Here is a 23,293-nt window from a genome sequence, read left to right as displayed (position 1 = left end):
AAACAATTTTTGAATATATGAGCTGGGTTCTATTACCAAGTAATAATCCTTACTATGCATAATTTCAAGCCCAGGGATATTCTACCTTTGGAGTTTGGTAACCATCTGATTGCTTTCCATGATCACAGTCCTTAAAATCTGAAGCAATATTGGGTTGAGGCTAGAAATTATGGAACAAATCTACAAACCACTCTGAATGCCGCAATAACTTTTTTCTCACACACAAAGATACTTCTCTGAATGCATCACTGAAATCTGAAGTTTTGTATGCTCACAGGGAAAATTAAATCACTATTACAGTGGATTGTTGCCATCGCCTTCAGTTCTTTTCACATCTATCAAGTGAACATGTACTCTGCTTCTTACCAATATTTTTAAAAGATTACTTGCTTCTCCGTGTATCTGAGACTAAGGCAATAGTGGCAATAAGATCAATCTCAAGACAATGGTTTTAATGGATTTGTTCAAGGAAGGCAGATCTAACGTATGCATTACAGTTTGATAAAAAACTGAGCTTTCATAATTCATTCTGATGCTTTAACATAAAAATGATCTCTGGTGAGTCAATAGGATCAACTGAGACATATGTGCTTGAATGTGTTCCTCTAGGCTTAATGTATTTTTCCTCACTGCATTATATTTTAATGATTAATTTCACACTCCTTCATGGTATTTTAGCACCTGAACCATGGATATTACTTTGAAGGAACAATAAGGTATTGTGTGTGATGAAAGATGTTACTGATGAAAGTGTGTTGCATATATGAAATACATAAAAGCTGAAAAAGTTTTGAGTACCACTATTCTATATTATAAGTAATATCAGGCAGATAGGCCATAAAGACTAAGGTTAGATTGAGCTGAGTGGAGCATGAGGGCTCAGATTTCTTAAATGTTCTTGGTTAAAACAACATATGAGATTAAGCTGGTCACTGAAAGATTCAATGACATCTCTGTCTTCAGTGAAATGTGAGTAACAACTGATTTCAAATATAATTGCAGGGGGGATACACAGAAAGTTAAGCAGAAAACATATCACTCTGAAACTACAAATGACAAAAGCCACCTTCCCTCTCACACTCTGATCCCTGAAATCAGAACTGTCTGATTGCTATTTGACTTAATAAAGCAAAAACAACCAGAAAAGAATTTGGTTAATTCAAAGTCACAAGGACAAAGAATCAAAAAATTATATAAATCAAATATGGAAAAGTATCTTTTACCCTGCCCACAATGAATAATTATTGTTTTAAATATAGTGATCAATATAAAAAAGTAAAACTATCCACAAGAGAAATCACAAGTAAACTAGAGATGTCCACAGGATATACTTTAGCTCTTGTTACCATAACTGAATGGATTCTGGAGAGAAGACTACCTTTCCCCAAACAGAACACAAAGCCCCCTCAATAATAAAGGCAAAATATGGCAAAAGCATTACTCCTCAAACAGGTGGTTTTTTAGACTTCTACTTATAGCATCCAAAGGACCGAGGAAAGGACATTTTTATTTCTACCTAAAGAACACACACTCCTACCAGGGTAGGAGTTTCAGAAAAGAAAAGCCCCAAGTGAAATACAACAGCAAACTAAAAGGCAGTTTGCCTTAGCTCAGATGCACTGACGCTGGGCTGGTATGTCTAAAATCACTGTTTGTAATTAAATGCTTCTCATCTCATACATAAAGATACTAGGGAGAACTCAAAGGAAACCGTCATTTCATTTCAGGTAGGACTTTATTGACAAGAATGACGAAAATTTTTACAGAAACAAAGTGAAAGAGGGAACCCAAAAAATGGCTGATAGCAGAGAAAAACAGCTTATTTGTTTTTCTGACTGCAGTGCATTTTTTCGTGTTTCCAATACTTCGCTCCCTGTTAAATTATTTCACAAGTATTACTATGGCTGGCGGGGACTGCTAGAGCTTGACACACAGATTTTCATTTCTATACTGCACCCTTGCAAATAGCAAGATTCAGCACTACTGGAGGTGAGGGCAGCGGGCAGGTGTCCCAAACCAACATTTAGGGAGCGAATGGGGAAGTGGGCGGGAAATGGGAGCTCCTGTCCTCTGGAGTCCACCTCTCTCTCGGAACTCTTGAGCTTCTTCAGTCACCACCACTCAGAACAGGACAAAACAGACTTCCTTATTCCCCCTCCAAGTAAACAAGCAAGTCCTAATCCAGGGAGCACCGCCTCCCCGCTCCGTAGTCCCCGGAAAGTCCTCCACTTCCCTCCCGCCTGCCACTGCTCGGCGCTTCGCCTCCCCCCACAGATCTCCTGCTGAGGCAAAGTTTCCCGTGTCACCCGCTCTGTTCCTCACGCCGCGGGAGCCTCCGTGGACCAGACCAGCTGGACCCCCTTCCTGCCCCTGGCCCGCAGAGCGCAGTAGGTACCTCGATATCCGCCGCGTCCTTGCTGAGCACACGGGCCATGGCAGTGCCTACAGTCCGGAGTCTCCCACAAACAGACCCTCTCAGCGTCTCCAGCCAGAAACCGACGCGATAGCTCCTTCGCAGAGAGCTTGTGCAAATAGAAAGCGGAGGGCCAGCGGCGCGGGGGCGGGGCGGTTGCCTGGCGGCGACGCCCCCCAGGCGGGGCTGCGCGCTCGGTCCTGAGGCTCCCGGCAGAGCACAGCGAGCCGCTGGGGAAGGAGCCCGGCCTTCCGCCGCCTCTCCCATTCCCACCCCACCCCCAATCTTAACCTGGCAGTTTGTTTTCCATCTGCAGGCAGAAAAAAGGCAGGGAAGGAGCTCTCGTACCGGGGACTGACTTTCGCTCTCTATAACCTCTTAAAGGCTGAGCTAGGTAGGCGGGGGCCAGATGTGAGGGATCACCAGGGTTAAAGGTAAAAACAGTCGGCAAATTGCCCCTTTCTGTTTCTATTCACAAATAGACGGGCAGGGCACTGGGCTGGATTCTGTGGTGGACGCAGAGTCCAGAGTTTACAGTCCGTGAGAGGGGGGCGAGCCCAAATATCAACAGCCAGAAGCAGCATGTAGTAAGTGCTGTGGGTGGTACAAAATCAAGGTTATATATTTGCAGGACAAATCCATCCTAATGGCAATTTTTAAAAAATATATTATTCTAAAATATGAAGCTCCTTTCAAGAGTTGTTTTTTATGTTTTGCCCAAGAGCTGCTAGAAGGGACAGGAGCGAATACATTTACAGATCATCCCAATCCAGAAAATATTCTCCTCATCTGTGAGGATATCTGGTGGACTCCGGACCTCCCCGTTTTCTCCCCGGGTTACGTGCATCCTCCTCTCTTCTCCCATGCAGCATTCTGCTTAATTTTATTAAGATTTTCGTCACATTTCTTAATCCTCTTGGCTAGATCGTGAGCACCTTGGAGTCAGACTTTTCTTCTTCATTGCTGTTCTTTCATTAGTTCATTCATTATTTCATGCAACAAAAATCTTCAGTGTTCCAACCGTGATGGTAGATTCTCTGGATAGAGTCTTCAAGAACATCACTTTATGGAGCTTATAATCAGAGTAGACAAGTGAGCAAAAGAATAAGAGACTGTACTTCCTGCTTGGAAGATAAAAGAGGAATATGACACAATACCTGGGGATGTAGATGCTCACTGTGTTGAGTGGTTGAGGAAGGCTTCTCTGAACAAGCGGTCCCATTATCTTCCAGAACTTGGCAGTTAGGAGAAGGATGTATTCTTGAATCAAATAGTAAGAGAAACTAGAAAGTCAAGTGGAAACCTTGGAGTCATTCTAGACTTCCTTTTCCTCACCTCCACACTAAATCCATCCTCAATCTCTCAGGATTCCACTTTCTTAAATAAATCTTGAATCTTCTTTTCTCCGTCTCCACTGCTTCCACTAAGGTCCAAGCCACTGGTATTCCAACTTCTACTCTTGTCTGTCTCTATTAAAGATTGAGCTTTAAAAAGTATTAGTTGGCTTATGTCAAATACACATCCCTAGTATAAATCCTTCAGAGGTTTCACTGTAGTCAGAATAAAATACTAACTACTTAGAATGACCTCTGAACAACCTGCCCCTCCCCTCCTCTCCAGCCACATGGAAGGCTACTCACAGCCTCACTGAGGGCACCCTCACCCTCACTTGTTGTGCTCCAACTATAAACAATCTCCCATTCTCCAACCACTTTTCTCCTTCTATACATCCTCTTCCATTGGAATACTCTTCTTACTCATTCTTTAGATCTCAGAGAAGACTTCCCCAACCACCCCTACCACCAAATAAATACACCCTGTCTGTGTAGCTCTCTTTCATAGCAACCTATGTCTTCCCCTTCATAACCCTGTTAAATTTTATTTGTATATTTACTCGAGTGTGACTTGTTAATTTCCGTCTTCCATTTAAAATGTAAACTCCAGGAAGAAATAGTCCATGTATGGTTTGGTTCTCAATCAGGTACACAGATCCTGGTCCAGGACTGAAACATAAGAAACCAAGAATATTTTGTGTATGAATAACAGTGATCACTGACATTAGTTTATACCCAAAACAGTTAATTTTAGACACTTTAGTTTCACTTTACCATGTACTCTTCAGTGTTCTACTCACTGCTGACAATTAAAATCACAAAATCCATCAATGACTTTCTAGTTAAAGTGTGTCAAATTAACTTTCTTTCTCATGAGAAATGTTTCAAAATCACAATCTCTGTTATATATAGAACTATTGCTTCTTCATACAACCACAACTTACCTCCAAAGATACAAGAGTGAGAGAGAAAAGGAAAGGAGACAGAAGGTATATTATATATAATGTATATACATAATATGATATATATGTAATTATAATATATTTAATTCCTTCTCCAATTTGACCACTGAAGTTCAATGTTCAATTTCCTAACCTCCAGGGATATAGACTTACATGCTCTTTTAGGTTACACTATAAAACAAATCTTATCAGTTAGAAATCCATACTTGAGTTGTTTCATGGGTACAAGTGCCCAAGTTAGCTTAAGAGTTAGACACTGTTTCCATATTTGTTTTCTCTGATTAATAGTCTCCCAAATTACTATAGAGTATAAATTCAAAATATGCTGTCTTTCCAAAGGTGAGAGCTTCATCAGTGACAGAGTCAACACCCAAACATAACATTCAAATTCTATTTTGCCACGTTTCCCCCAACCTTACCAGAAAGATGTGTCCTGTTCAGAGATATTTAATTAAGGCATCTAACCATACTGCTCACATGCCATACCTATGCTCTATGATCAGTGATTGAATCTAATAATATTTTAAATCCATTCAAATTGCACATTAAGCACAGTTGTACCTGTAAATAATCCAAGCTGTTTAAAGCTTACTGCAAATGGATTCACATCACACTTTTTAAAAGTTGTAAATTATGGTGGCATTTGTCAAGCTGTCCCTCCATCTGGAAGCACAGTCAAATATCAGGTGTACCACATTAATTTTTCTGAGCTTTGGAGAGACAGCTTATCTAACTATATACAAATTTACCAGAATGCATCTCAATCTAACAGTTTATATTACACAAGTGAATATTGCTATTATTTTTTCTTTAGAGGGAATTAAGGCTTATGAATCATCCTTAATTTCACGTCTGAAAAGTTATTCAATAGCACAAATTTAGAAACAATAAAATTTAGATTTCCATATGCCTTTATTTTTCCCTGTAGTCCAGCATTAAGCAATTTTTTCTCAGACACTTTACTTCTCAAGAAGGCAACTTTCTCCCAACAAGTCAAAGACTGATTGTTCATGAGACCCATTTTTCCCATTTGATTTTATAAGTCCAAATTAACTTTTATGCAAACTGACCAAGAGAAAAATTGTTTGAGTCCAAACTAATATAAAATATGTTAATTTCTATTTTCTGAATAAACTGGGAATAATTCATTCAACTGTATGTACTATGTATCCTGTGAATGCACATATATGGGTGCTACTTATGAACATATATTGCCAAACGTGCCACAAGTGCCATATACAGCACAACTAAGAGAAACTACACCTCCATCTCAGGAATTAGTTCAACAGCAATTATTGAATGCTTTTATTTTAGGCATTATGATAGGCAGTAGTGATACCACAGTGGACAAGAAAGACATCTCTGTTATCAAAAACCATAAGCCATTAGCTCAAAAACATTTATTGCCAATTAGTAATTTTGATTAAGAGGTTTAACTGAGTAGGGTTATTGTGAGTCAAAAGTCAAAATGTATGTAACAGTACTCTGTAAATTGCAAAATTTCATGCAATGTTAGTTACATATTAAAAATTTAAAGATATAATTCTCCAATTCTCATTCTCTGGAAAAACACCATTGGTATATGAAAGATTTTGGGTAAAATGACATTTAAATGAAGGTTTATAGACCACTCTGATTTAAAGTGGGGAAAAATATCCTCTGAAAGAATTTCTCTCATTACTCCTCTTCCTCTAGCTTGTTTCTTCTCTCTCACCTCCAAAAGTCACCATAATTCCAACTACTGACATTTAAAGCTATCACTTTGTTTTCTTGCTGGGATTTACTGTTTCATAATTTCAGGTGCATTTATACATGGGATTGAGTTGGAACCTTGCTGGAAATTAGTCATTGTTCCTTTTGGTCACCTGTACTGACAGCTGTGACGTACTTCCCAGATCCCCACCCCATCCCCCAACCCCTTCAAGACTAGATACTCATTCCCCCAGCTGCTGGATTTGTTGGAGGCTGACAGCTCTCTGCTGACTCTCTCTCTCTCTTTATCCCTCTCTGTGTCTCTCTCTGGAAACTGACCCTGGCTAATGAGAGTACTCTCACCCAAAGTTCATGGCCTTTCCCAGGAGGAGCAATGACTGGTTGATATGGCAGTTTAAAAGTCTGGACCTTGCCTCAGTTCAAAACATCTTTGAAGGGACATCTGAACTCCAGAAGTCCCTCGAGAGATCATCTGAGACATCTGCTGGGACTGCAATGGAGTTCAACTTCTCCCTCTGACAATCCTGCTTCATTCCCCACCCCACACAGGTATTGATCCACACAACACTTCCCAATAAATTTTCTGTTTACAAATTTCTGTCTCAAAGTCTGCTTCCCAGGGAACCTAAACTGCATTATCACCACTGTATGTTATTTAATTGATAGAATATTCTGCATATAGAATGTGCCTATTTAATATTTCTCATATCTGGACATGAAAATTGAGTCATGTAATAAAATCTCATAATATTTTCAATATTATGATATATACCTACATTTGTTTGTTAACCCATTCATTAACATCACAAATAATTGTGTGGCCACTGTCTGCCTAGGTACATGAAAAACACTATAGATACCATGGTGAACAAAATAGAAGTGATGCTATGCTCAAGCAGCTTGCAGAGTAATCACAAAAAATACAACAGTTACTGCAAATTACAATATCAAGGAAAAATAGAGGACTTTCTTTCGCAGAGGGCCCTGAGAAACCAGCGAATGATTCCTTGGCAAAATGGACTTGCTGCTGAGATTTGAAAGATGTTAAGAGTTAAGAAGGCAAAAGGCAAGCTCAAGAGCATTCCAGACTAGGGAATAACCTATTCAAAGACCCAAGGCTAGAGATATACTGATTTAATGGAAAGGAGGTCCCTAACTCAGGCACCTCAGGATAGAGTGACCCAGAGTGAGGCTGCCAACATAATAATGTCATGCAGTGTTTTAGTCTTTGTTTAAGATTTGGCATTTTATCTATAAGAAATGAGAAGCTTTAGAAGTTTTTTAGAGCAGAGGAATTTGACATGATCAAATATGTGTTTTGAATTATCACTCTGATTGTAGTGTATGTGTAATTGCATATTCATATACTTAAACTTGTGTGTGAAAATCAACCAAAGTAAGTGATTACTGGGGATGGGCTCAGTTGTTTCCTCTACATGCTAGCCTGGGTGGTACAAATCATTTTCGCCAAAAATGAAAATAGTGAATTTCCTACCATATATAACTGCTATTGTTACTTAGCATTTTGTAACAATAAAAAAGCAGATTTTCATGTTTTCAGTGAAATATTTTCAGAGACCAGAAAGAAAAACCTACACTGCAGAAGGGTTTCTGTCTAAATCAATGGCTATCTTTCTGTTTTCCAACATGAAACTATAATAATCCATTTTGAATCATATGCATAATAAATGACATGCTGTTCTTTTTCTGCAGTTTGTTTTCATGATCACCACCTCTATAGACTAGACTGTGAGGGGTAGTTTTGAGTGGGTCTTATTTATCTTTTTATCATGCAGGCCTAACACAGTACCTAGTACAGAGTAGGTGTATAAATATTTATAAATAACCGTCATTTACTTCTCTTAAAACTTCACTGCAGATAAATATTTATTATTACTCTCTCTGAACATGACAGAGAATGTAGAAAGCTTAAGGGGAAAAATTTATACACATTCACAAATAGATGAAGGGCATTAATGGCCAATTCATAAAAACAATAAATGTAAGTGGTTGATAAAATATGAAAACTATGTCAACCCAAGTAGTAGTCACAGAAATGCCAATTAAATGCCAATGTGATAGGATTTTGCACCTATCAGATTGGCAAAGTATTTTAAGGAATCATGAAGGTGTCAGAAAATTAAAGGTTCCTAAAGTTCTATAATGAGCAAAACTTGGTACCAAGTATGGATAGGGCAGTTTAGCAAAATATAGTCAAACATTAGAAATGTGCATTCTCTTTCAATGGCAACTTCACTTCTGATATTTTATTTAAGAAGACAATTGTTTGTATGTAAAATTTACCTAAAAATACAATTCATCACAAAATTGTTTACAATAGCAAAAATAAAGACACAACAATATAAATGTCCCACAACAAGTGATTGATTAATAATAACTGTGGTGAATCCATACAATTAGATTTTATGTATTCATTATAAATGAGGTTGAAAAAGAATATTAATGACAGAGAGAGATATTGGCAATATATCAAAGGACATATGGATCATAGGTTCTAAATGCACACAGACAAGTAACAAACACATATTAGTTAATTATAGGAGAAAGTAAAATTTATTTTAAAATTCCCATTTCATCATGAGCAAGTACACAAACACATATACCTTGAATAAATTTGTATGTATGCATGCATGTAAGATCCTCATTACTCCTACTCGAGTGTTTGGTACAGATTAGGCACTCAGTAATTTTTATATGAAGTATTTTATACTAAAAGCTGAAAACAAAAATTGTCTATAATGTTCTACACTTCATTCTATGTAAAAAAATATTACTACCATTATAGTCCTGGGTGCAAATTTTTTAAATTATAGAAATTGGCAAACTTTATTTAAACTAGATAAAACAATCTGAATGTTTGAATAAGGTCCACTTTACAAAATAAGTGTTTGAATGCTCTGATTATTTTAATTTATAAAACAATAATCATGTCAATCCTTTACTCCAAACTTGTCATGGTGTCCCATTTCCCTCAGACTAGAAAAAAGTTCTAACAGTGACCTATAAGGCATATATGTGACCTAGCTGCTTGTTTCTTCTTTTCACCTAATTCTGTTGTTTTTGTTCACATCAGTGCTATCCATGCAGGCATTTTCACTTACTGTTCCCTGTACTTGAAATAATATTCCACCAGATATTGTGTTGGCTAGGTCTTCATCAGCTTCTGTCACCTTATCTGTAAGATCTTCCCTGGCCACCATATTTTAAATTTCAGCTCCCATGTCTCACGTTCACTATCCCTCCTTCCCTGCTTTATTTTTCTCATAACACTTAATACAAGTTGACATTCTATTTGTTTTAATTGTGTGTTCGTGCACTGTCTGCCTCCTCCACACTACAATGTAAGTTCCAACGGGGCAGGTCATTTTCCTTGTTTGTTCACTGCTGTATCACTGGTGCTTTGTAAACATTCAGTAAAAACTTTGAATGAATGCATGAAACAACTAATAGGTTATTTTCTCTCATCACTTTTATACCTCTGTATTAGCATTTAATATTCAAGATTGTGCATTTATGTTTTTGTCCTGTCAACCAGATAATTGTTCAAGGGAAAAAGAAAAGGTCCTATCTACCTCTGAATCCCTCAGCTTACATAGTGTCTGCAACAGAGTGCTCTAAAAATATGTTGAACGAATGAACAAATGGATTAAAAATCAACGTCTTTGTCATTTCCCAATAGCACCTATCCCAGTGCATCTTGTGATGTTAAAAATAGAAATCTATCATGTGTGCCAGTCAGAGACACTTCCTCTGTATCATGTTTCCTGTTTTCATTCTTGTCTTTGCAACTTACTTGACAATTTTAATAATTGCCAACATCCATGCAAAGTACCTATAGTGTTTTCAAATACATTTGGAAATATTTTCCATTTCCTTATTTCCTACCTTGAACTCATTCAAGGAGTTTCATTTGTTTTGTTTTTTTCCAAGTATTCTGATCAGTCTCTTCTTTATCTATTTGGTATGTTATCAAATTATTTTTTAAATATTTGCATCTGATTTGCAGAGTGCAAAGAAAAGATTATTTGGTAGTTGGTGTCTGAGGCAGAATAACCATTCCTGGTGTATATTAGTATTCTTTTAGAGGAGTTGATATATTACACATTTGTGCCAATGTATATGTGTGCATATATGCATATATACATGTCTATATAGATACATACATATATTAATATGGTTACATATATTGCTATATACATACATATATTAATGCAGTTGTATATATTGCTATAAATGCATATTGAGAATAAAAAGACAAATTCAGTCATATTTGTAATGGATGTTATTGCAGTTAATGCATGCTTATTCATCTGATTTTCTTCTTATATGTCTGTGCACAAAAGTTTTTAGCATTCACTTCTTCAGCAAACATTGAAACGCACACACACACACACACACAAAGATGTTTGTAGAATTGTGTTTGGTGAAAAGCTTATTCGGTATTCAATGTTTTTGTCTTTCATTCTCTCCAGCCATGGAATCTTACATTTTGTTCAATGAAGAAAAAAATTAGCTTCATTGCAGTTAATTTTGTTTTAATAGGTAGAGGTTTTGTTGGTTTCTCTAGTAGCTTTCCCTTCAGAAATTTCAAATCCTTCTATAACTTATCAAAGCAATATTAATACCATCAGGACTACAACATAGTTACAAGTTTACAAGTCATGTTAAGCAAAATGCATACTGTTAAATCAATCTCTTTCAAAATATGTATAAAATTGTAATTTGTTTAATTTTTGAGACTAGGAAACAAACAGGAAATTTTATTTCCTCACCATCTTTGGGGTGGAGAGTTGAATTTGGAATTACACTACAGTGCCTCAATGTGTTTAATATTCCTGAAAAAGTATTGTTTTACTGAATATACAAAAACATTTAACTTCATGTTATTTCATTTTTAAATGTAATCTCTTAAAAGACTGTTCAATAATTGAATACCACGATATTTATTGAATTGTCTTTTGGACAGGAAATCCCCCTAAAATTAAAAATTTCAAATTTAGGATTTAAATTGCAAGACAACCAAATACTGAAAAGCTATAAACGCTGAAAAGCTCTACCACTCAGAATACTTACTCTATCTGTTGCTCAAAATGAGTCATCACCCAACTTGTATATTGAACCATCTTGTTTTATGCTTCAATTGAAAGTGCTTCTAGTTTTTACCTTCTTCTCTCCCTCCCTCCCCGCCTCCTTCTTTCTCTCCCCTCCCCCTAATTCCCTACCCCCACCCCCGCCTTTCTCTCTCTCTCTCCTTTTGTGGTGGAGTAGGGGGAGTTTGGGGGATGCTGAGTAGTATGACGCTTCCAAGTAGAACAAGTACATTTCACAGTATGATCTCTAATGAAGGTCCAAATGGATTTTAAAACTAAGTAGATTGAACTGCTTTTTATTGAGTCCCACAATTTATTCCAACCATTTGTATCATACACTCAAAGAAAATTCGTTTATTTTGAGAGCTTTATTATTTTTTTGTTCCCACAGAACCACCTTTAGGTTATAACAACAGTAACATATTTCAGGATTGACTTTGGCCTTCTAAAGAATATACTGCATCTTTCAGTCAAGAAACATTTTTCGGCATAACAATTTGCAATTTGGAGATTAAAAATATGAAATCAAAAGCATTCTTTTGGCATCATAGTTTCTATTTAAAGGCCACCAAATGTTTCTTTCTGAGAGACTGTATTGAGCGGTTAGGATCTTGGCATCCACTATTGTTCTAGGGAAAGATTTTTCCTGGCCCACACTTGTTATTGCTGGATAATGAATGACTAGAGAATATGGACAGAGCCACCTTCCCATCTGTACTAGCCTTAACTACCATCGATTGTTGGGCTGCATCCTCTGTTGAACCATGCATGCTTAATCATTAATTTTACTTAGAGCTAATAAAAATAGCTGCCGGTATTGATCATCTACTATATGCCCAGGACATTACACATAATTTCTGATTTAATCTTCACAATAGTCTGAATGCAAAGGCAGAGAAACTGACACTTGCACATGTTATTAAAGTTTCTGAAACCTAATTTCTGCCTTTTGGAGGAATTATTAAAACAACATTTGAAAATTGTGAATTTTGTTTGTTTATTTTAAGTGCAGTGTAATTTATAAAGTGTATTTTTAGTTTTCCTCATGGAGAAAGATGCTGACTTTTTGAGTTTCTATTTTGCTAAGCAGGTCATTAGACTCTTTACATTTCTTATTTAATTATCACAGAGAGAGCAAAACTGAGGCTTAGTAAGGTTGATTCTATATCTTCACAAAAATAATGGGTGGCAGATCCTGGATTCTTGCCCAGAACTCCTTCACTCAATACTCCTTCTGTTTTACTATATGCTTTGAAATAGAGAAACAGAAGCCTTATGTTCCCCTACATGATATCCACCCCTCCTCCTCTATGTCTATGATCTATAATGTAATTTCTGAGTTGGGGGAGTGATAATATCTATGTCATGGTTTTTCTGTGCTACAATGAAACCAACGTGTATATGTATTATATATATGTGAATACATATATTATGCATATAGTCAAATCCATGCCTATATGATGAGCTTTATCACAGATTTTCCATCAATTACCCCAAACACATAAATACACACGCACACATACATAAGCACACACCAGCATCAATACCCATCTCTTTCACCTGACCATTTTACTTCACTGCACATACACTGATATTATAGCTGCATTTGTACACTTGTTTATTGTCTGCCGCTCCTTCTATATTACAAATACTGTGAGTAAAGGACTGTTTTCTTTCTTATCCTCTGCTATATTATCTGCACCTAGAATAGTGTCTGGCACATGATGGACATTTAATCAATCAGCCTTTCACTTTACCTTCAATTTAAAAGTGGACTCTATTTCCGCAATTCTGAAATCTGATGAAAAAATATTGTTTACAGTTGTGACTATAGCAAAAGTCAGTATATTTTTGATTGAATATCATGTTTTCCATCCATATAGTTTATCATGGAAAGAGAGCTATAGTCTAAAGGTGAAGTAGAAAGTACAATTTGCAAAAATCACCCCATTTATTCTTTCTAAAACTGAATCACGGCTTATTGTCTTTGGGTAAAAATATATAATCAAAAAACTTATACTGAACTCCTTTCTACATAAAAGAAAACACTTTCTATTTGAAAAATGTTATTCTCTCTCTGATGTGAGAAAAATTTATTCCATTCCCTATCTGAGAATTTCATTGCCATTTGCATGTTGCCTAGAATACAAATTGTACTTAGTAATCAATCAGTGTTTAATTGCCGCTCAAGTAAACCCTTGTAATCAGACTTGCTGTAAAAATGTTAAGGCGTGCAAAAAGCATAAGGTGGCATTTTTTCCCTCCTTCTTATTATGCCTGTGTAACTTCCATTAATACTAATAGGAGGCACAGCTGGTCGTCAACAGGAGATTACAGGTTGCTGTTTAAATCATATTTTATTTTTATGCCTTGGCAAGATTTATATATTGAAATCAGGTGGCCAGATTTTTGCTGTTGTTAAGAAAGCTTTTACTCTGAAAGAATGAGATGGGGGGGGTGAGTCACATATTTTTATTTTAGGAATATAAAGACTCAAATCCAAGCAGCAGCTTGTCCTTATATAGCAAGTCTGCTTATTCTTTAGCACCAGCTGGAGTTCCATTTCTAATTTGCTGTGAAGAATTAAGTGATTTGAGACCCATACCCTGGAGTATTTGACCTCCAATGTCACCCAGCTCGCTTGCAATTCCCTTGGCTGGAAAGTTTCTCCAAAATTGATTTGAGCTAACATCGGTTAAAATACTCTGCAATATAGTAGTAAATATCATTGCAAATCTGAGTATGACTTTATAGCCATAAAAATAAACAACTTGTACAATATTAAGGAAAGATACCTGGAGAGCCTTGGTGATCAGAAATGTGATAATAGAACCTTTCACCTCAAGGTCATCAGTTTGAGTCTGGTGCAGTTGGGTAGCTTTACTGGCTGAAAATGGTTGTCTGTAGCATATGTGAACTGTGTCAGTGCTCTCAAGCTCATTTATTTGTGGTAAGGTCCATTTGTCTTAAAATAGCTATTCCTGTTATTCTTAATTGCCTTGGTGTTGACTATCCTAGAGAACAGAAGACCTAATAAGGACAAAGTTAGGGCTTTACCTTCATTGTACCAAGCACAAGCCAGTTTCATTTTGTCTTAGTATTCATTTTCTCCTGCTGTTCCCCTTATCTGGAATGTATACATTTTTTCTCTATCCCTAATCTTGGCCTTCTAATTATTCAACTTATTTAACTTACGCCTCTCCATGAAACTCCTTCCATTAATTCTGGCTACCAGTAGATTTTTCTCATTCCTACCCTTGCTTAGCACAATGTTACCTGATTATAGATATAATACCCTGGACCAAAAACAATAGGGCTGATCTTACACAAGTGAAGTAAATGATAAGGTCAGTAGTGCTGGAAAGAATAATAGGGAGTAGAAACTATTCTATATGCAAGAATGGATATCAGCCCCTCTACCTCTTCTTAAACTTCTCTTGTCCCCATTCTCCCTCTTCATTTTCCCCTTCCCAAGTTAATTAAGCTACATCCCATTAAGGAACATCCTGTTTCCCATTCCAGAATCTCACCTAGCTCTTCACCCCAGGAACACCACCTTCCAACAACCCATAGCTTTGGTACCCATCTTTCACCATTGCCTACCCTAACTTGCTGTACTATTTACCTTAAGCCATAAAGAGTACAATAAAATCTTGTAACCCAGTATACCCCCATCCACTTGATATCATGAACTGCATGGAAGAGAATGTGAATGCAAGGAACCCTCAAACCCATTGCCAGGTCTAAGGTGAAATCAAAAGGTGTGGCTGCATTCCTAGTAACCCTGATTGGAAAGTAAGATAATGATGGACCTTTCATAGCCCATTTATCATATACATTAGCTTCAGATGTTTGCTGATGTACATTGTACATTTAAAACTATTTTTCAAGTACACTTCGGGTTAGTTTAGGCTTATGACTTTGGGCAGTTCCCTAAACCTTGAACTTTGGTGTATTTTTCCCTTGAGTAAAATTACATGGTAAGACTGAGTAGTAAAAATAACTACTATTTTTTTTTGAGAGATTACTTATGGCAGGCAGTGAAATAAATACACTATGTGTATTATCTCATTTGATGCTTAAAACAATCCTGGGAAATATTATACTGTTTTACAGTTAAACAAATTGGGCCTTCAGATGTACATGTCCCTTGACCTGAGACATACTGCCAGAAATATCAAAGTTTCAGGCTGAACCCAGGTATTTCCAGCTCCATAGCTTACATGTTTGTGTGTGTTACATGAGATCTTTCCAAATATTAATATTCTATGATTTGACCATTCTATTTAGGCACCTGAAGATCTAGTCTGATATTCTGCCACAGTATATTAAGTTTGCTGTAAGAAAAAATGCCAGTGCATTCACCTCAGTACTCGATATTATGCATACAGTGGAATGAAGGAGAGCTGCCATTTCTTGCTTAAGTTTCTGTCACCAGGTAAGATTTTGGAATGTAATTAATTTTTATATATATTTTTTCTTTGACAAAAGCACAACATACTGGACACTAAATAGGTGATCAATAAATACTTGTAGCTTTGAATTGACTTTTTAATACTATTTTAGGGTCAAGTCATAGAAATTTGGAGGTTTATGCCCCTGCAAATCTTAGTTTTAATCTGAAGAAAAATTTTACCCTACCTCCTATAACAATACCTGAGACTATACAGTGCACAGTCTGATTTTCTGATAGTGAGACATTGAGGGATATGTGCTCATTTTCTATTCACATTTTATTGTTTACTGAATATGTGACCAGAAAAATATAAAACACAAAAAGTAAGAGATAAAGTATATAATACATGTAATTCCACTGCCAGTGTTTTCATCTGTGCCAATATACACAATTGTTTTATACAATTGGAATAACTTGATCTGTATTCTGATTTTTTTTTAACTTAACATGCAACATGATTTTTAGTAGATTCATACTGTTCTAAATTTTGGATGTTTCATAATATATTAGTAAGTATAGACCAGATTATGTTGCAATAAAAAATTACCTCAGAAATTTCAGTGACTTAATATCATAAAGGTTTATGTCTTTCTCATGCTACATATCCCATGTTGGTTGATAATAACCTCTTATCCACACAGTCACTAAAGTACTCAGGCTGTCAAAGGTCAGGGCACAAGTTAATTTCTCAGAGATACACAGGTAATTAATTTTTCATCCTTGATAGAAAGGATAGGGAGTAAAGAAAATGACTGATCACTTATTATCCTGTATTGGGATATAGCATAACTTTGTTCCTGGACATCAGCTTTGGAATGAAAAAGTTATAATTTGACCCTTTTTGACTCATGTTCTGCTGTAACAGCACTCATATGAACCCATAATGCCACTAACTGAATAGATGAAAGGTGAAAGAAATGAGGAGAAAATACTCATCAATTTATCACAATATTATTTTTCTATATTTATTTATTTATTTTGCATTGGAAGAAATTATGCTTACCACCAAACTAATAAGTCCTTTCTGGGTGAAATTACCAAACCTAGAATACTTGTTGACCAAGAACTTGTGGCTGGTTTCCTGCATGTAAGGTGGTCATGTTCTGTCCATGAAAATATTTCCTCTAGTAATATCTGACTGTCTTGTGTTTATTTGGAATTCTGGAGACAAAATTATCCTCTAGTAATATGTGGCCCAATCATATTCTCAACCTTGGAATTTTGCTTTGAGATTCAGCTGTTCCAGGTATGAAATTTTACTATGGATTTTTAGATGTGATGGTGATGAGAGAGGGGATCGTTGTTTGTTTAGTTGTTTATTGGTTGTTTTGTGGCTTTATAAGAAGCATTTTGTCTATCACCGGGGAAAGGTGACCTACTAGCTGTGAACACAATTACCTGTCTGCCTCCATCTGATTCCTGGGAAGGAAGCCCTGTCATTGTGTTTCCAAGGTTTTAGCCATTTTCCAATTCTCCTGCCCACCAAACAAGGATAGATATATAGATTATTGTGTCATTCTGTTGTGTTTCTTTTGGACCAAGAAGCCCATACTATTGAGATATGAATCCACACTATGAGAAAAAATGGACAGGGATAGTGAAGACTCTGTTTTTGGAAATGGGACAGAAGTGTTATTTGGCTCTCAATTCTGAATGGAAAAGAATGGAAAGGAGGAAAGAGAGTGCAGTTCCCATAAAGTAGAGGCCCTCTGAGGCTGTAGGTGCTTGGAAGGAAAATCCCTGAAAGGACTGAGCACTAAATGCCATGTTTCCAAGATCTTGGCAAGTGTTCCCCACAGCTGAGCCAGGCAAAGAGGAGGCTGACCTTCCATTGGAGTTCCAGCTGTCAAAGGTACTACCATGCTATCTGGGAAAGAATCTTGGCAAAATATGACTGAGTAAGCCATGGAAGGTCAAAGCCATGGTCCTTACATGGTCTTTCTATATTTTTAAATAAACTTTTTATTTTAGAATAGATTTACAGAAAAGTTGAAAAGATAGTACAGAGAGTTCCCATATATATCCCACTTCCAATTTCCCCTAATAATAACTTCTTACATTATCATGGTGCATTTGCCAATTTAATGAATCAATATGGATCCATTATTATTAATTAAAGTCCATACATTATTCACATTTCCTCAGCTTTTACCAGTGATTTTTACTGTTCCGGGATCCCATCTAAAATACCATTTATTACGTCTTATTACATTTATTCATCATGCTCTTAAACTCCTCTTGGCTATGATAGTTTTTCAGATTTTTCTTGTTTTTGATGATCTTGAAGTGTTGAGGTGTACTGGTCAGGTATCTTGTAGAATGTCCCTCAGTGAAGATTTGTCTGATATTGTTCTCATGATTAGAGTGGATTATGGATTTTGAGGAGGACAATCACAGAGGTAAAATGCCATTCTCATTGCATCATATCAAGAGTGCATTCTATCAACATTTCTTATCACTGTTTATATTAACTTTGATCATCTGGCTGAGATAGTGTTTGTCAGGTTTCTCCCACATGAAATTAGTCTTTTCTTCTCTCTTTGACCATACTTTTTGGAAGGAAGTTACTAAGGGAAGCCAACACTTGATGGGTGAGGAATTTTGCTCCACCTCATTGAGGGCAAAAATCAACAAAAGTTATTTGGAATTCTTCTGCATAGGAGTTGCTTATTCTCCTCCATTTATTTATTTATGCAATCATTTATTTATATCAGTATAGACTTATGGATATATATTTTATACTTCAGTTTATAATCCAATACTATTTTATGCATTTTGTTGCTTATATTTTTCTAGCATTGGACACTGGCAGTTCTTTCTGTTAGCCCACGTCCCTTTGACATTCCCCATCACTGTGTGTGTGTGTGTGCACACGTGTGCACACATATGTGTTTGCTTAAGCACTTCTTAACTTCCTGGCACTACAAAGATGCTTCAAATTCATCTTGTATATTCCCTGGCCCCAGTTCTAGGAACAAACATTTCTCCAAGAAGCCCTGATTCATTTTATTGGAAAACAGTATTAGAAACCAAGGCATGGGTGCTAGCTGTGCTCATTGTTCCTGGGATGTCATCAGTTCTAGCACTTTCAGCTAACATAGCAAGAAAATATATGTATGTATACTAAATCTTGTTTATACACTCATCTATAAATGTATGTAAATATTTCTATATGTATCCTCTGTATCTGCATTAAGCTAAACATGAGTTCATACTGATGTCTCTAACTCTAATCCCTTGCCACATGGATCATTCTAAACCTCTCCCCTTGCTCTTCTGTAACCTCCCACTACAACAGTGAGACACCTAGCTCCCACCAGCTACCATCCATTTACTTACTTGTTCAGTTCCCATATGCATGTATAGCAGTATCGGAATTGTTTACCCATACCCCTGTTGGAAGCAACTTTATCAACTAGACTGCAGTACTTACAAGCAGTTCCCTTTGCCTTTACTTTTCAATGATTTCCAAAGTTGCTTAGGTCAGCACTGTTTTCCCCTACTTCCTTCAGTGAGGGCATTTCATTCATTTGTCACACCCTCTGTCACAGTCTACATTCCATCTTGGGATCTCTGTCCTCCTAAATGATAGTCCTAATTTATATACATTAAGGTTTACTGTCAGGGTTTACCCTTTGTGCTGTAAAGCTGTATAGATTTTGACAAATGCATATGCCATGTATCTGCAATTATGGTATCACACAGAATAGTTTCATCACCTTAATATATCCCCTTACTTCATCTATTCATACCTCCCCTCTTCTGGAAATACAGGAAACCACTGTTCTGTTTACTAATTCTACAGTTTTTCCTTTTCCAAAATCTTTAAATAGAATCATGTAGTATGTACCCTTTCAAACTGTTTTCTTTCCCTTAGTAATACACATTTTAGATTCATCCATGCTTTGTATGGCTTGAAGCTCATTCCTTTTTAATACTGAAGAGTATCCCATTGTATAAATGTAACATACTTTGTTTAACCATTCACTTAATGAAAGCCATCTTGATTACATTTTGTTTCTGGAGATTATGAATAAAGCTGCTATTATATTTGTGTACAGACTTTGTTTTAGCTTTCTCTTTTTTTAAAGCAATTTTATTGAGATATAATTCAGATATAACATAAAATTCACCCTTTTAAAGTGTATAATTCAGTGGTTGTGCAGCCATCCCCACTATCTAATTCCAAAACATTTTCAGCACTCTCAAATGAAACCCTGTACCCATTAGCAGTTGCTCCTCACACCTCCTTTTTACAACCTCTGGCACCCACTAATCTACCCTCTTTCTCTATGGATTTGCTTATCTGGTTATTTCATATAAATGGAATCATACAATATGGAACATTTGTGTCTGGCTTCTTTAACATAGCATAATGCTTTCAAGATTCATCCATGTTGTAGTTGAGTCAATACTTCATTCTTCTTTGTGTCTAAGTAATGTTATTATATGAATATACCACACATTGTTTAGCCATTCATCAACTGATGTACACTTGGTGTGCTGGTTTGGAGCTATGATGTATCCCAGAAAAGACTATGCTATTTGAATCCATTCTTGTGGGGGCAGACCTATTGTTGGGTGAGACCTTTTGATTAGGTTGTTTCCATGGAGATGTGACCCAGTCCATTCAGAGTGGTCTTAATCCCCTTGCTGAAGTCCTTTATGAAAGGATAAAAGACAGATGAAACTCAGAGAGTTCAGAGAAGGTAAGAGATAAAATCCAGAGTTTGCCCCAGAGATAGGAAGAAAAGACCCACAGGAGCTGAGTGAGAAAGCCACTGAAACCAGAAACTGAACCTGGGAGAGAGAGACGGACCAACAGACATCACCATGTGCCTTCCCAGGTGACAGAGGAACCCTGGATGCCAGCAGCCTTTCCTCAGAGGAGGTATCCTCTTGTTGATGCCTTAACTCAGACATTTTCACAGCCTTAGAATTGTAACTTGTAACTTAATGATTCCCATTGTTAAAAGCCAACCCATTTTTGGTACTTTGCATTCCGGCAGCTTTAGAAAACCAAAACACTTGGGTAGTTTCTACTTTTTGGCTACTAGGAATAATGCTGCTATTCATGTTTCAGTTTTCATGTGAGCTTCGGTTTTCAATTCCCTTGGGTATATACCTAGGCGTGGTAACCTATGTTTAACCATTTGAAGAACTACCAAACTATTTTTAGAAGCAAGTGCAGCATTTTACATTCCTACCAGCAATATGAGGGTTCCAATTTCCCCACATCCTCTCCAACACTTGTTATTTTCCATCTTTTTTTATTATAGCTACCTAGTGGGTGAAGTGGCATTCATTATGGTTTTGATTTTCCTCAGTGACTAATGATTTTGAGTATATTTTCATATAATTTGCATATAGGTTTCAGTGTGGGCATAAGTTTTCAAATCAGTTTGGTAAATATCTAGAAGCACAATTGTTGAATTATATGTTAAGACTATTTTTATTCAATCAAATAAATATGACATGAATTACAACTAGTATTTGTGGAACAACTCCTACCTTTTACACAGTGTGACAGCCGTTTGTTAGCCAGAGAGGAGGTAAACAGGATGTGAGGCATCAAATGTCATATTGCCTGTGTATTTCTTCTGTGAATATGGAGAGGAGAGATATCGCCCTCTAGGGGAGTTTGGAAAAGTCTTGGGGTACTTTCGTTTGTCAAACTGACCAGTGTGTGCTATAAGCATTTCATATCTGAGGTTTTAAAATAATCAACAGGGCAGTATGTGGAATAGTCTTGCACAATTAAGGAATGTCCCACCCCAAATGCCAATAAGCATCCCAGGTGAAAATAGCCAGAGGTATGAATAAGCAGAAACCAAAGCATAGAAAAGGTAAAGCATGGAGTTGGAAATTTGAGTGACAAAAGCAAATATGGAAAGGAGATGGTGGGGGAACTAACAGCTTTCTTGGGCTGAGAGGTGATAAGATTTTCTTCCTAGGCTGTGCTGAGTCTTAAATCATCTCTAGGACTTATATATACCATAGTCTCCATATCTAGAGCCCTGGGTCCCTTGAGATTCTTGTTTTCCTTACTCATATTTTTATCTTTATCACGCCTGCCATTATTTCGTTTACCTAAGTGAGTCTCTGGTCTTTGCAATCAAAAGATGCTAATCGGCAGATCTTTTCTTTTTTTCCTATGAAGACACATGGGAAGAGTAGAATTCAAAGGGTGTGTTCAAGTTGCCACTTTTCTCTGAAGTTATTCATAATTTGCATTGTGGTCAAAAATATAAATAATTGTGGTATTTTAAAAACTAACCTGGAAAAAAACATTATTTGGGGTGCCTTGAGTAGTTATTTTTTCTATGTAAGACTACTGAACTGGTTTCTTAGGTCATACAGAATTATGAAATTAAAGCCAATTTCAAATCAAATATTTCCCTTAAAGAGGCAAAAAAACCAGTGCTTTCCAAGTTTAATCAAAGTATGTGGGATATTGTTCTAAAGCATTAGTCTACTTCACAAACCAGGAATAAACAAGGAAAAGAGTGAAAACTTCTCAATTTAACTTCCCCTGGTAAGAATTGCAGCTTAAATTGTGGTGAAGTAGAACTTTGTCGAAAGAATAACCAAGTTACACTCTGTACATACCAAAGCATTTAATTTCCATTTACTTGAATTGTGCATGCTGCCAAAATGCTAAAGTCATTTTTTCCCTAGCTATTAGAGATTAAAATACATTGCTCTATATTTACTAGCAGCCAAATCCACAAGTAGTGATTAAACCCTGTGTCCCATTGGTGATCCCCAATGAATCAGTCTCCTGGTATTCATCCCTTGTGCAATACTCTCCTTTTGAATCTAGAATGACCCAATGATGTGCTTAACCAAAGAATGCAGCAGAAGTGATATCGTGCCAGTTCCGGGCCTAAGCCTTAAGATGTCTGGCAACTTCCATTCTTGTACTCACAGAGGTCCTGAGCCTCCCTAGGTTAGAGGTTCAGCTTGGCTGCTAGAGAGACCAGGTGGAGAGGCACCAAGGAGAGTGAAAGGCCTTGAACCTACAGAGAAAGAGAGAACTTGAATCTTCTTCACCTTCCTGCTGCCCACAGTGGACTTGGCAGCTGAATTCACCAACACCAGTGACCATCAGCAAGAGCAGCAGAAGAATCGCCCAGATGAGTCCAGACTGAAAAAAGGTAAGGAAATAAATTAGTTGTTTTAAATAGTGAGTTTGGGGATGTTTAGCTTTGAAGCAATGAATAAGTACCTACTATAGAAAACAACTACTACACATGCAGCACTAGGAAATACAAAGAAGGATTGATGCATGTTTAATTTCCAGT

At 36.7% G+C, this 23,293-nt stretch overlaps 1 protein-coding gene and 1 long non-coding RNA gene across 3 annotated transcripts in view; one reads left to right on the top strand and one right to left on the bottom strand.

Annotated features, from left to right (window-relative positions):
• The window catches only part of DPYD (dihydropyrimidine dehydrogenase), a 943,583-nt gene extending 940,886 nt beyond the window's left edge, over positions 1–2,697 (bottom strand). The window contains exon 1 of one of the 2 annotated variants that reach the window (XM_037826568.1): positions 2,396–2,697. In XM_037826568.1, coding sequence (XP_037682496.1) covers positions 2,396–2,680 — 285 coding nt within the window. In that variant the 5' untranslated portion in view covers positions 2,681–2,697. The remainder of the gene's footprint in view (positions 1–2,395) is intronic. The other variant, XM_037826567.1, reaches the window with a different exon arrangement.
• Positions 2,698–6,640: 3,943 nt separating this feature from the next.
• Positions 6,641–22,999, top strand: LOC119526981. Its single transcript, XR_005215294.1, has 3 exons — positions 6,641–6,971; positions 15,824–15,971; positions 22,920–22,999. It is a non-coding gene; the product is annotated as an uncharacterized LOC119526981 (long non-coding RNA).
• The last annotated feature ends 294 nt before the right edge of the window (positions 23,000–23,293 follow it).

The sequence above is a fragment of the Choloepus didactylus genome, chromosome 2 (genome assembly GCF_015220235.1).
Source record: "Choloepus didactylus isolate mChoDid1 chromosome 2, mChoDid1.pri, whole genome shotgun sequence".
NCBI classification, from domain to species: domain Eukaryota; kingdom Metazoa; phylum Chordata; class Mammalia; order Pilosa; family Megalonychidae; genus Choloepus; species Choloepus didactylus.
Note: the sequence above shows the minus strand (reverse complement) of the source record. Positions and strands in the feature narration are given on the sequence as shown.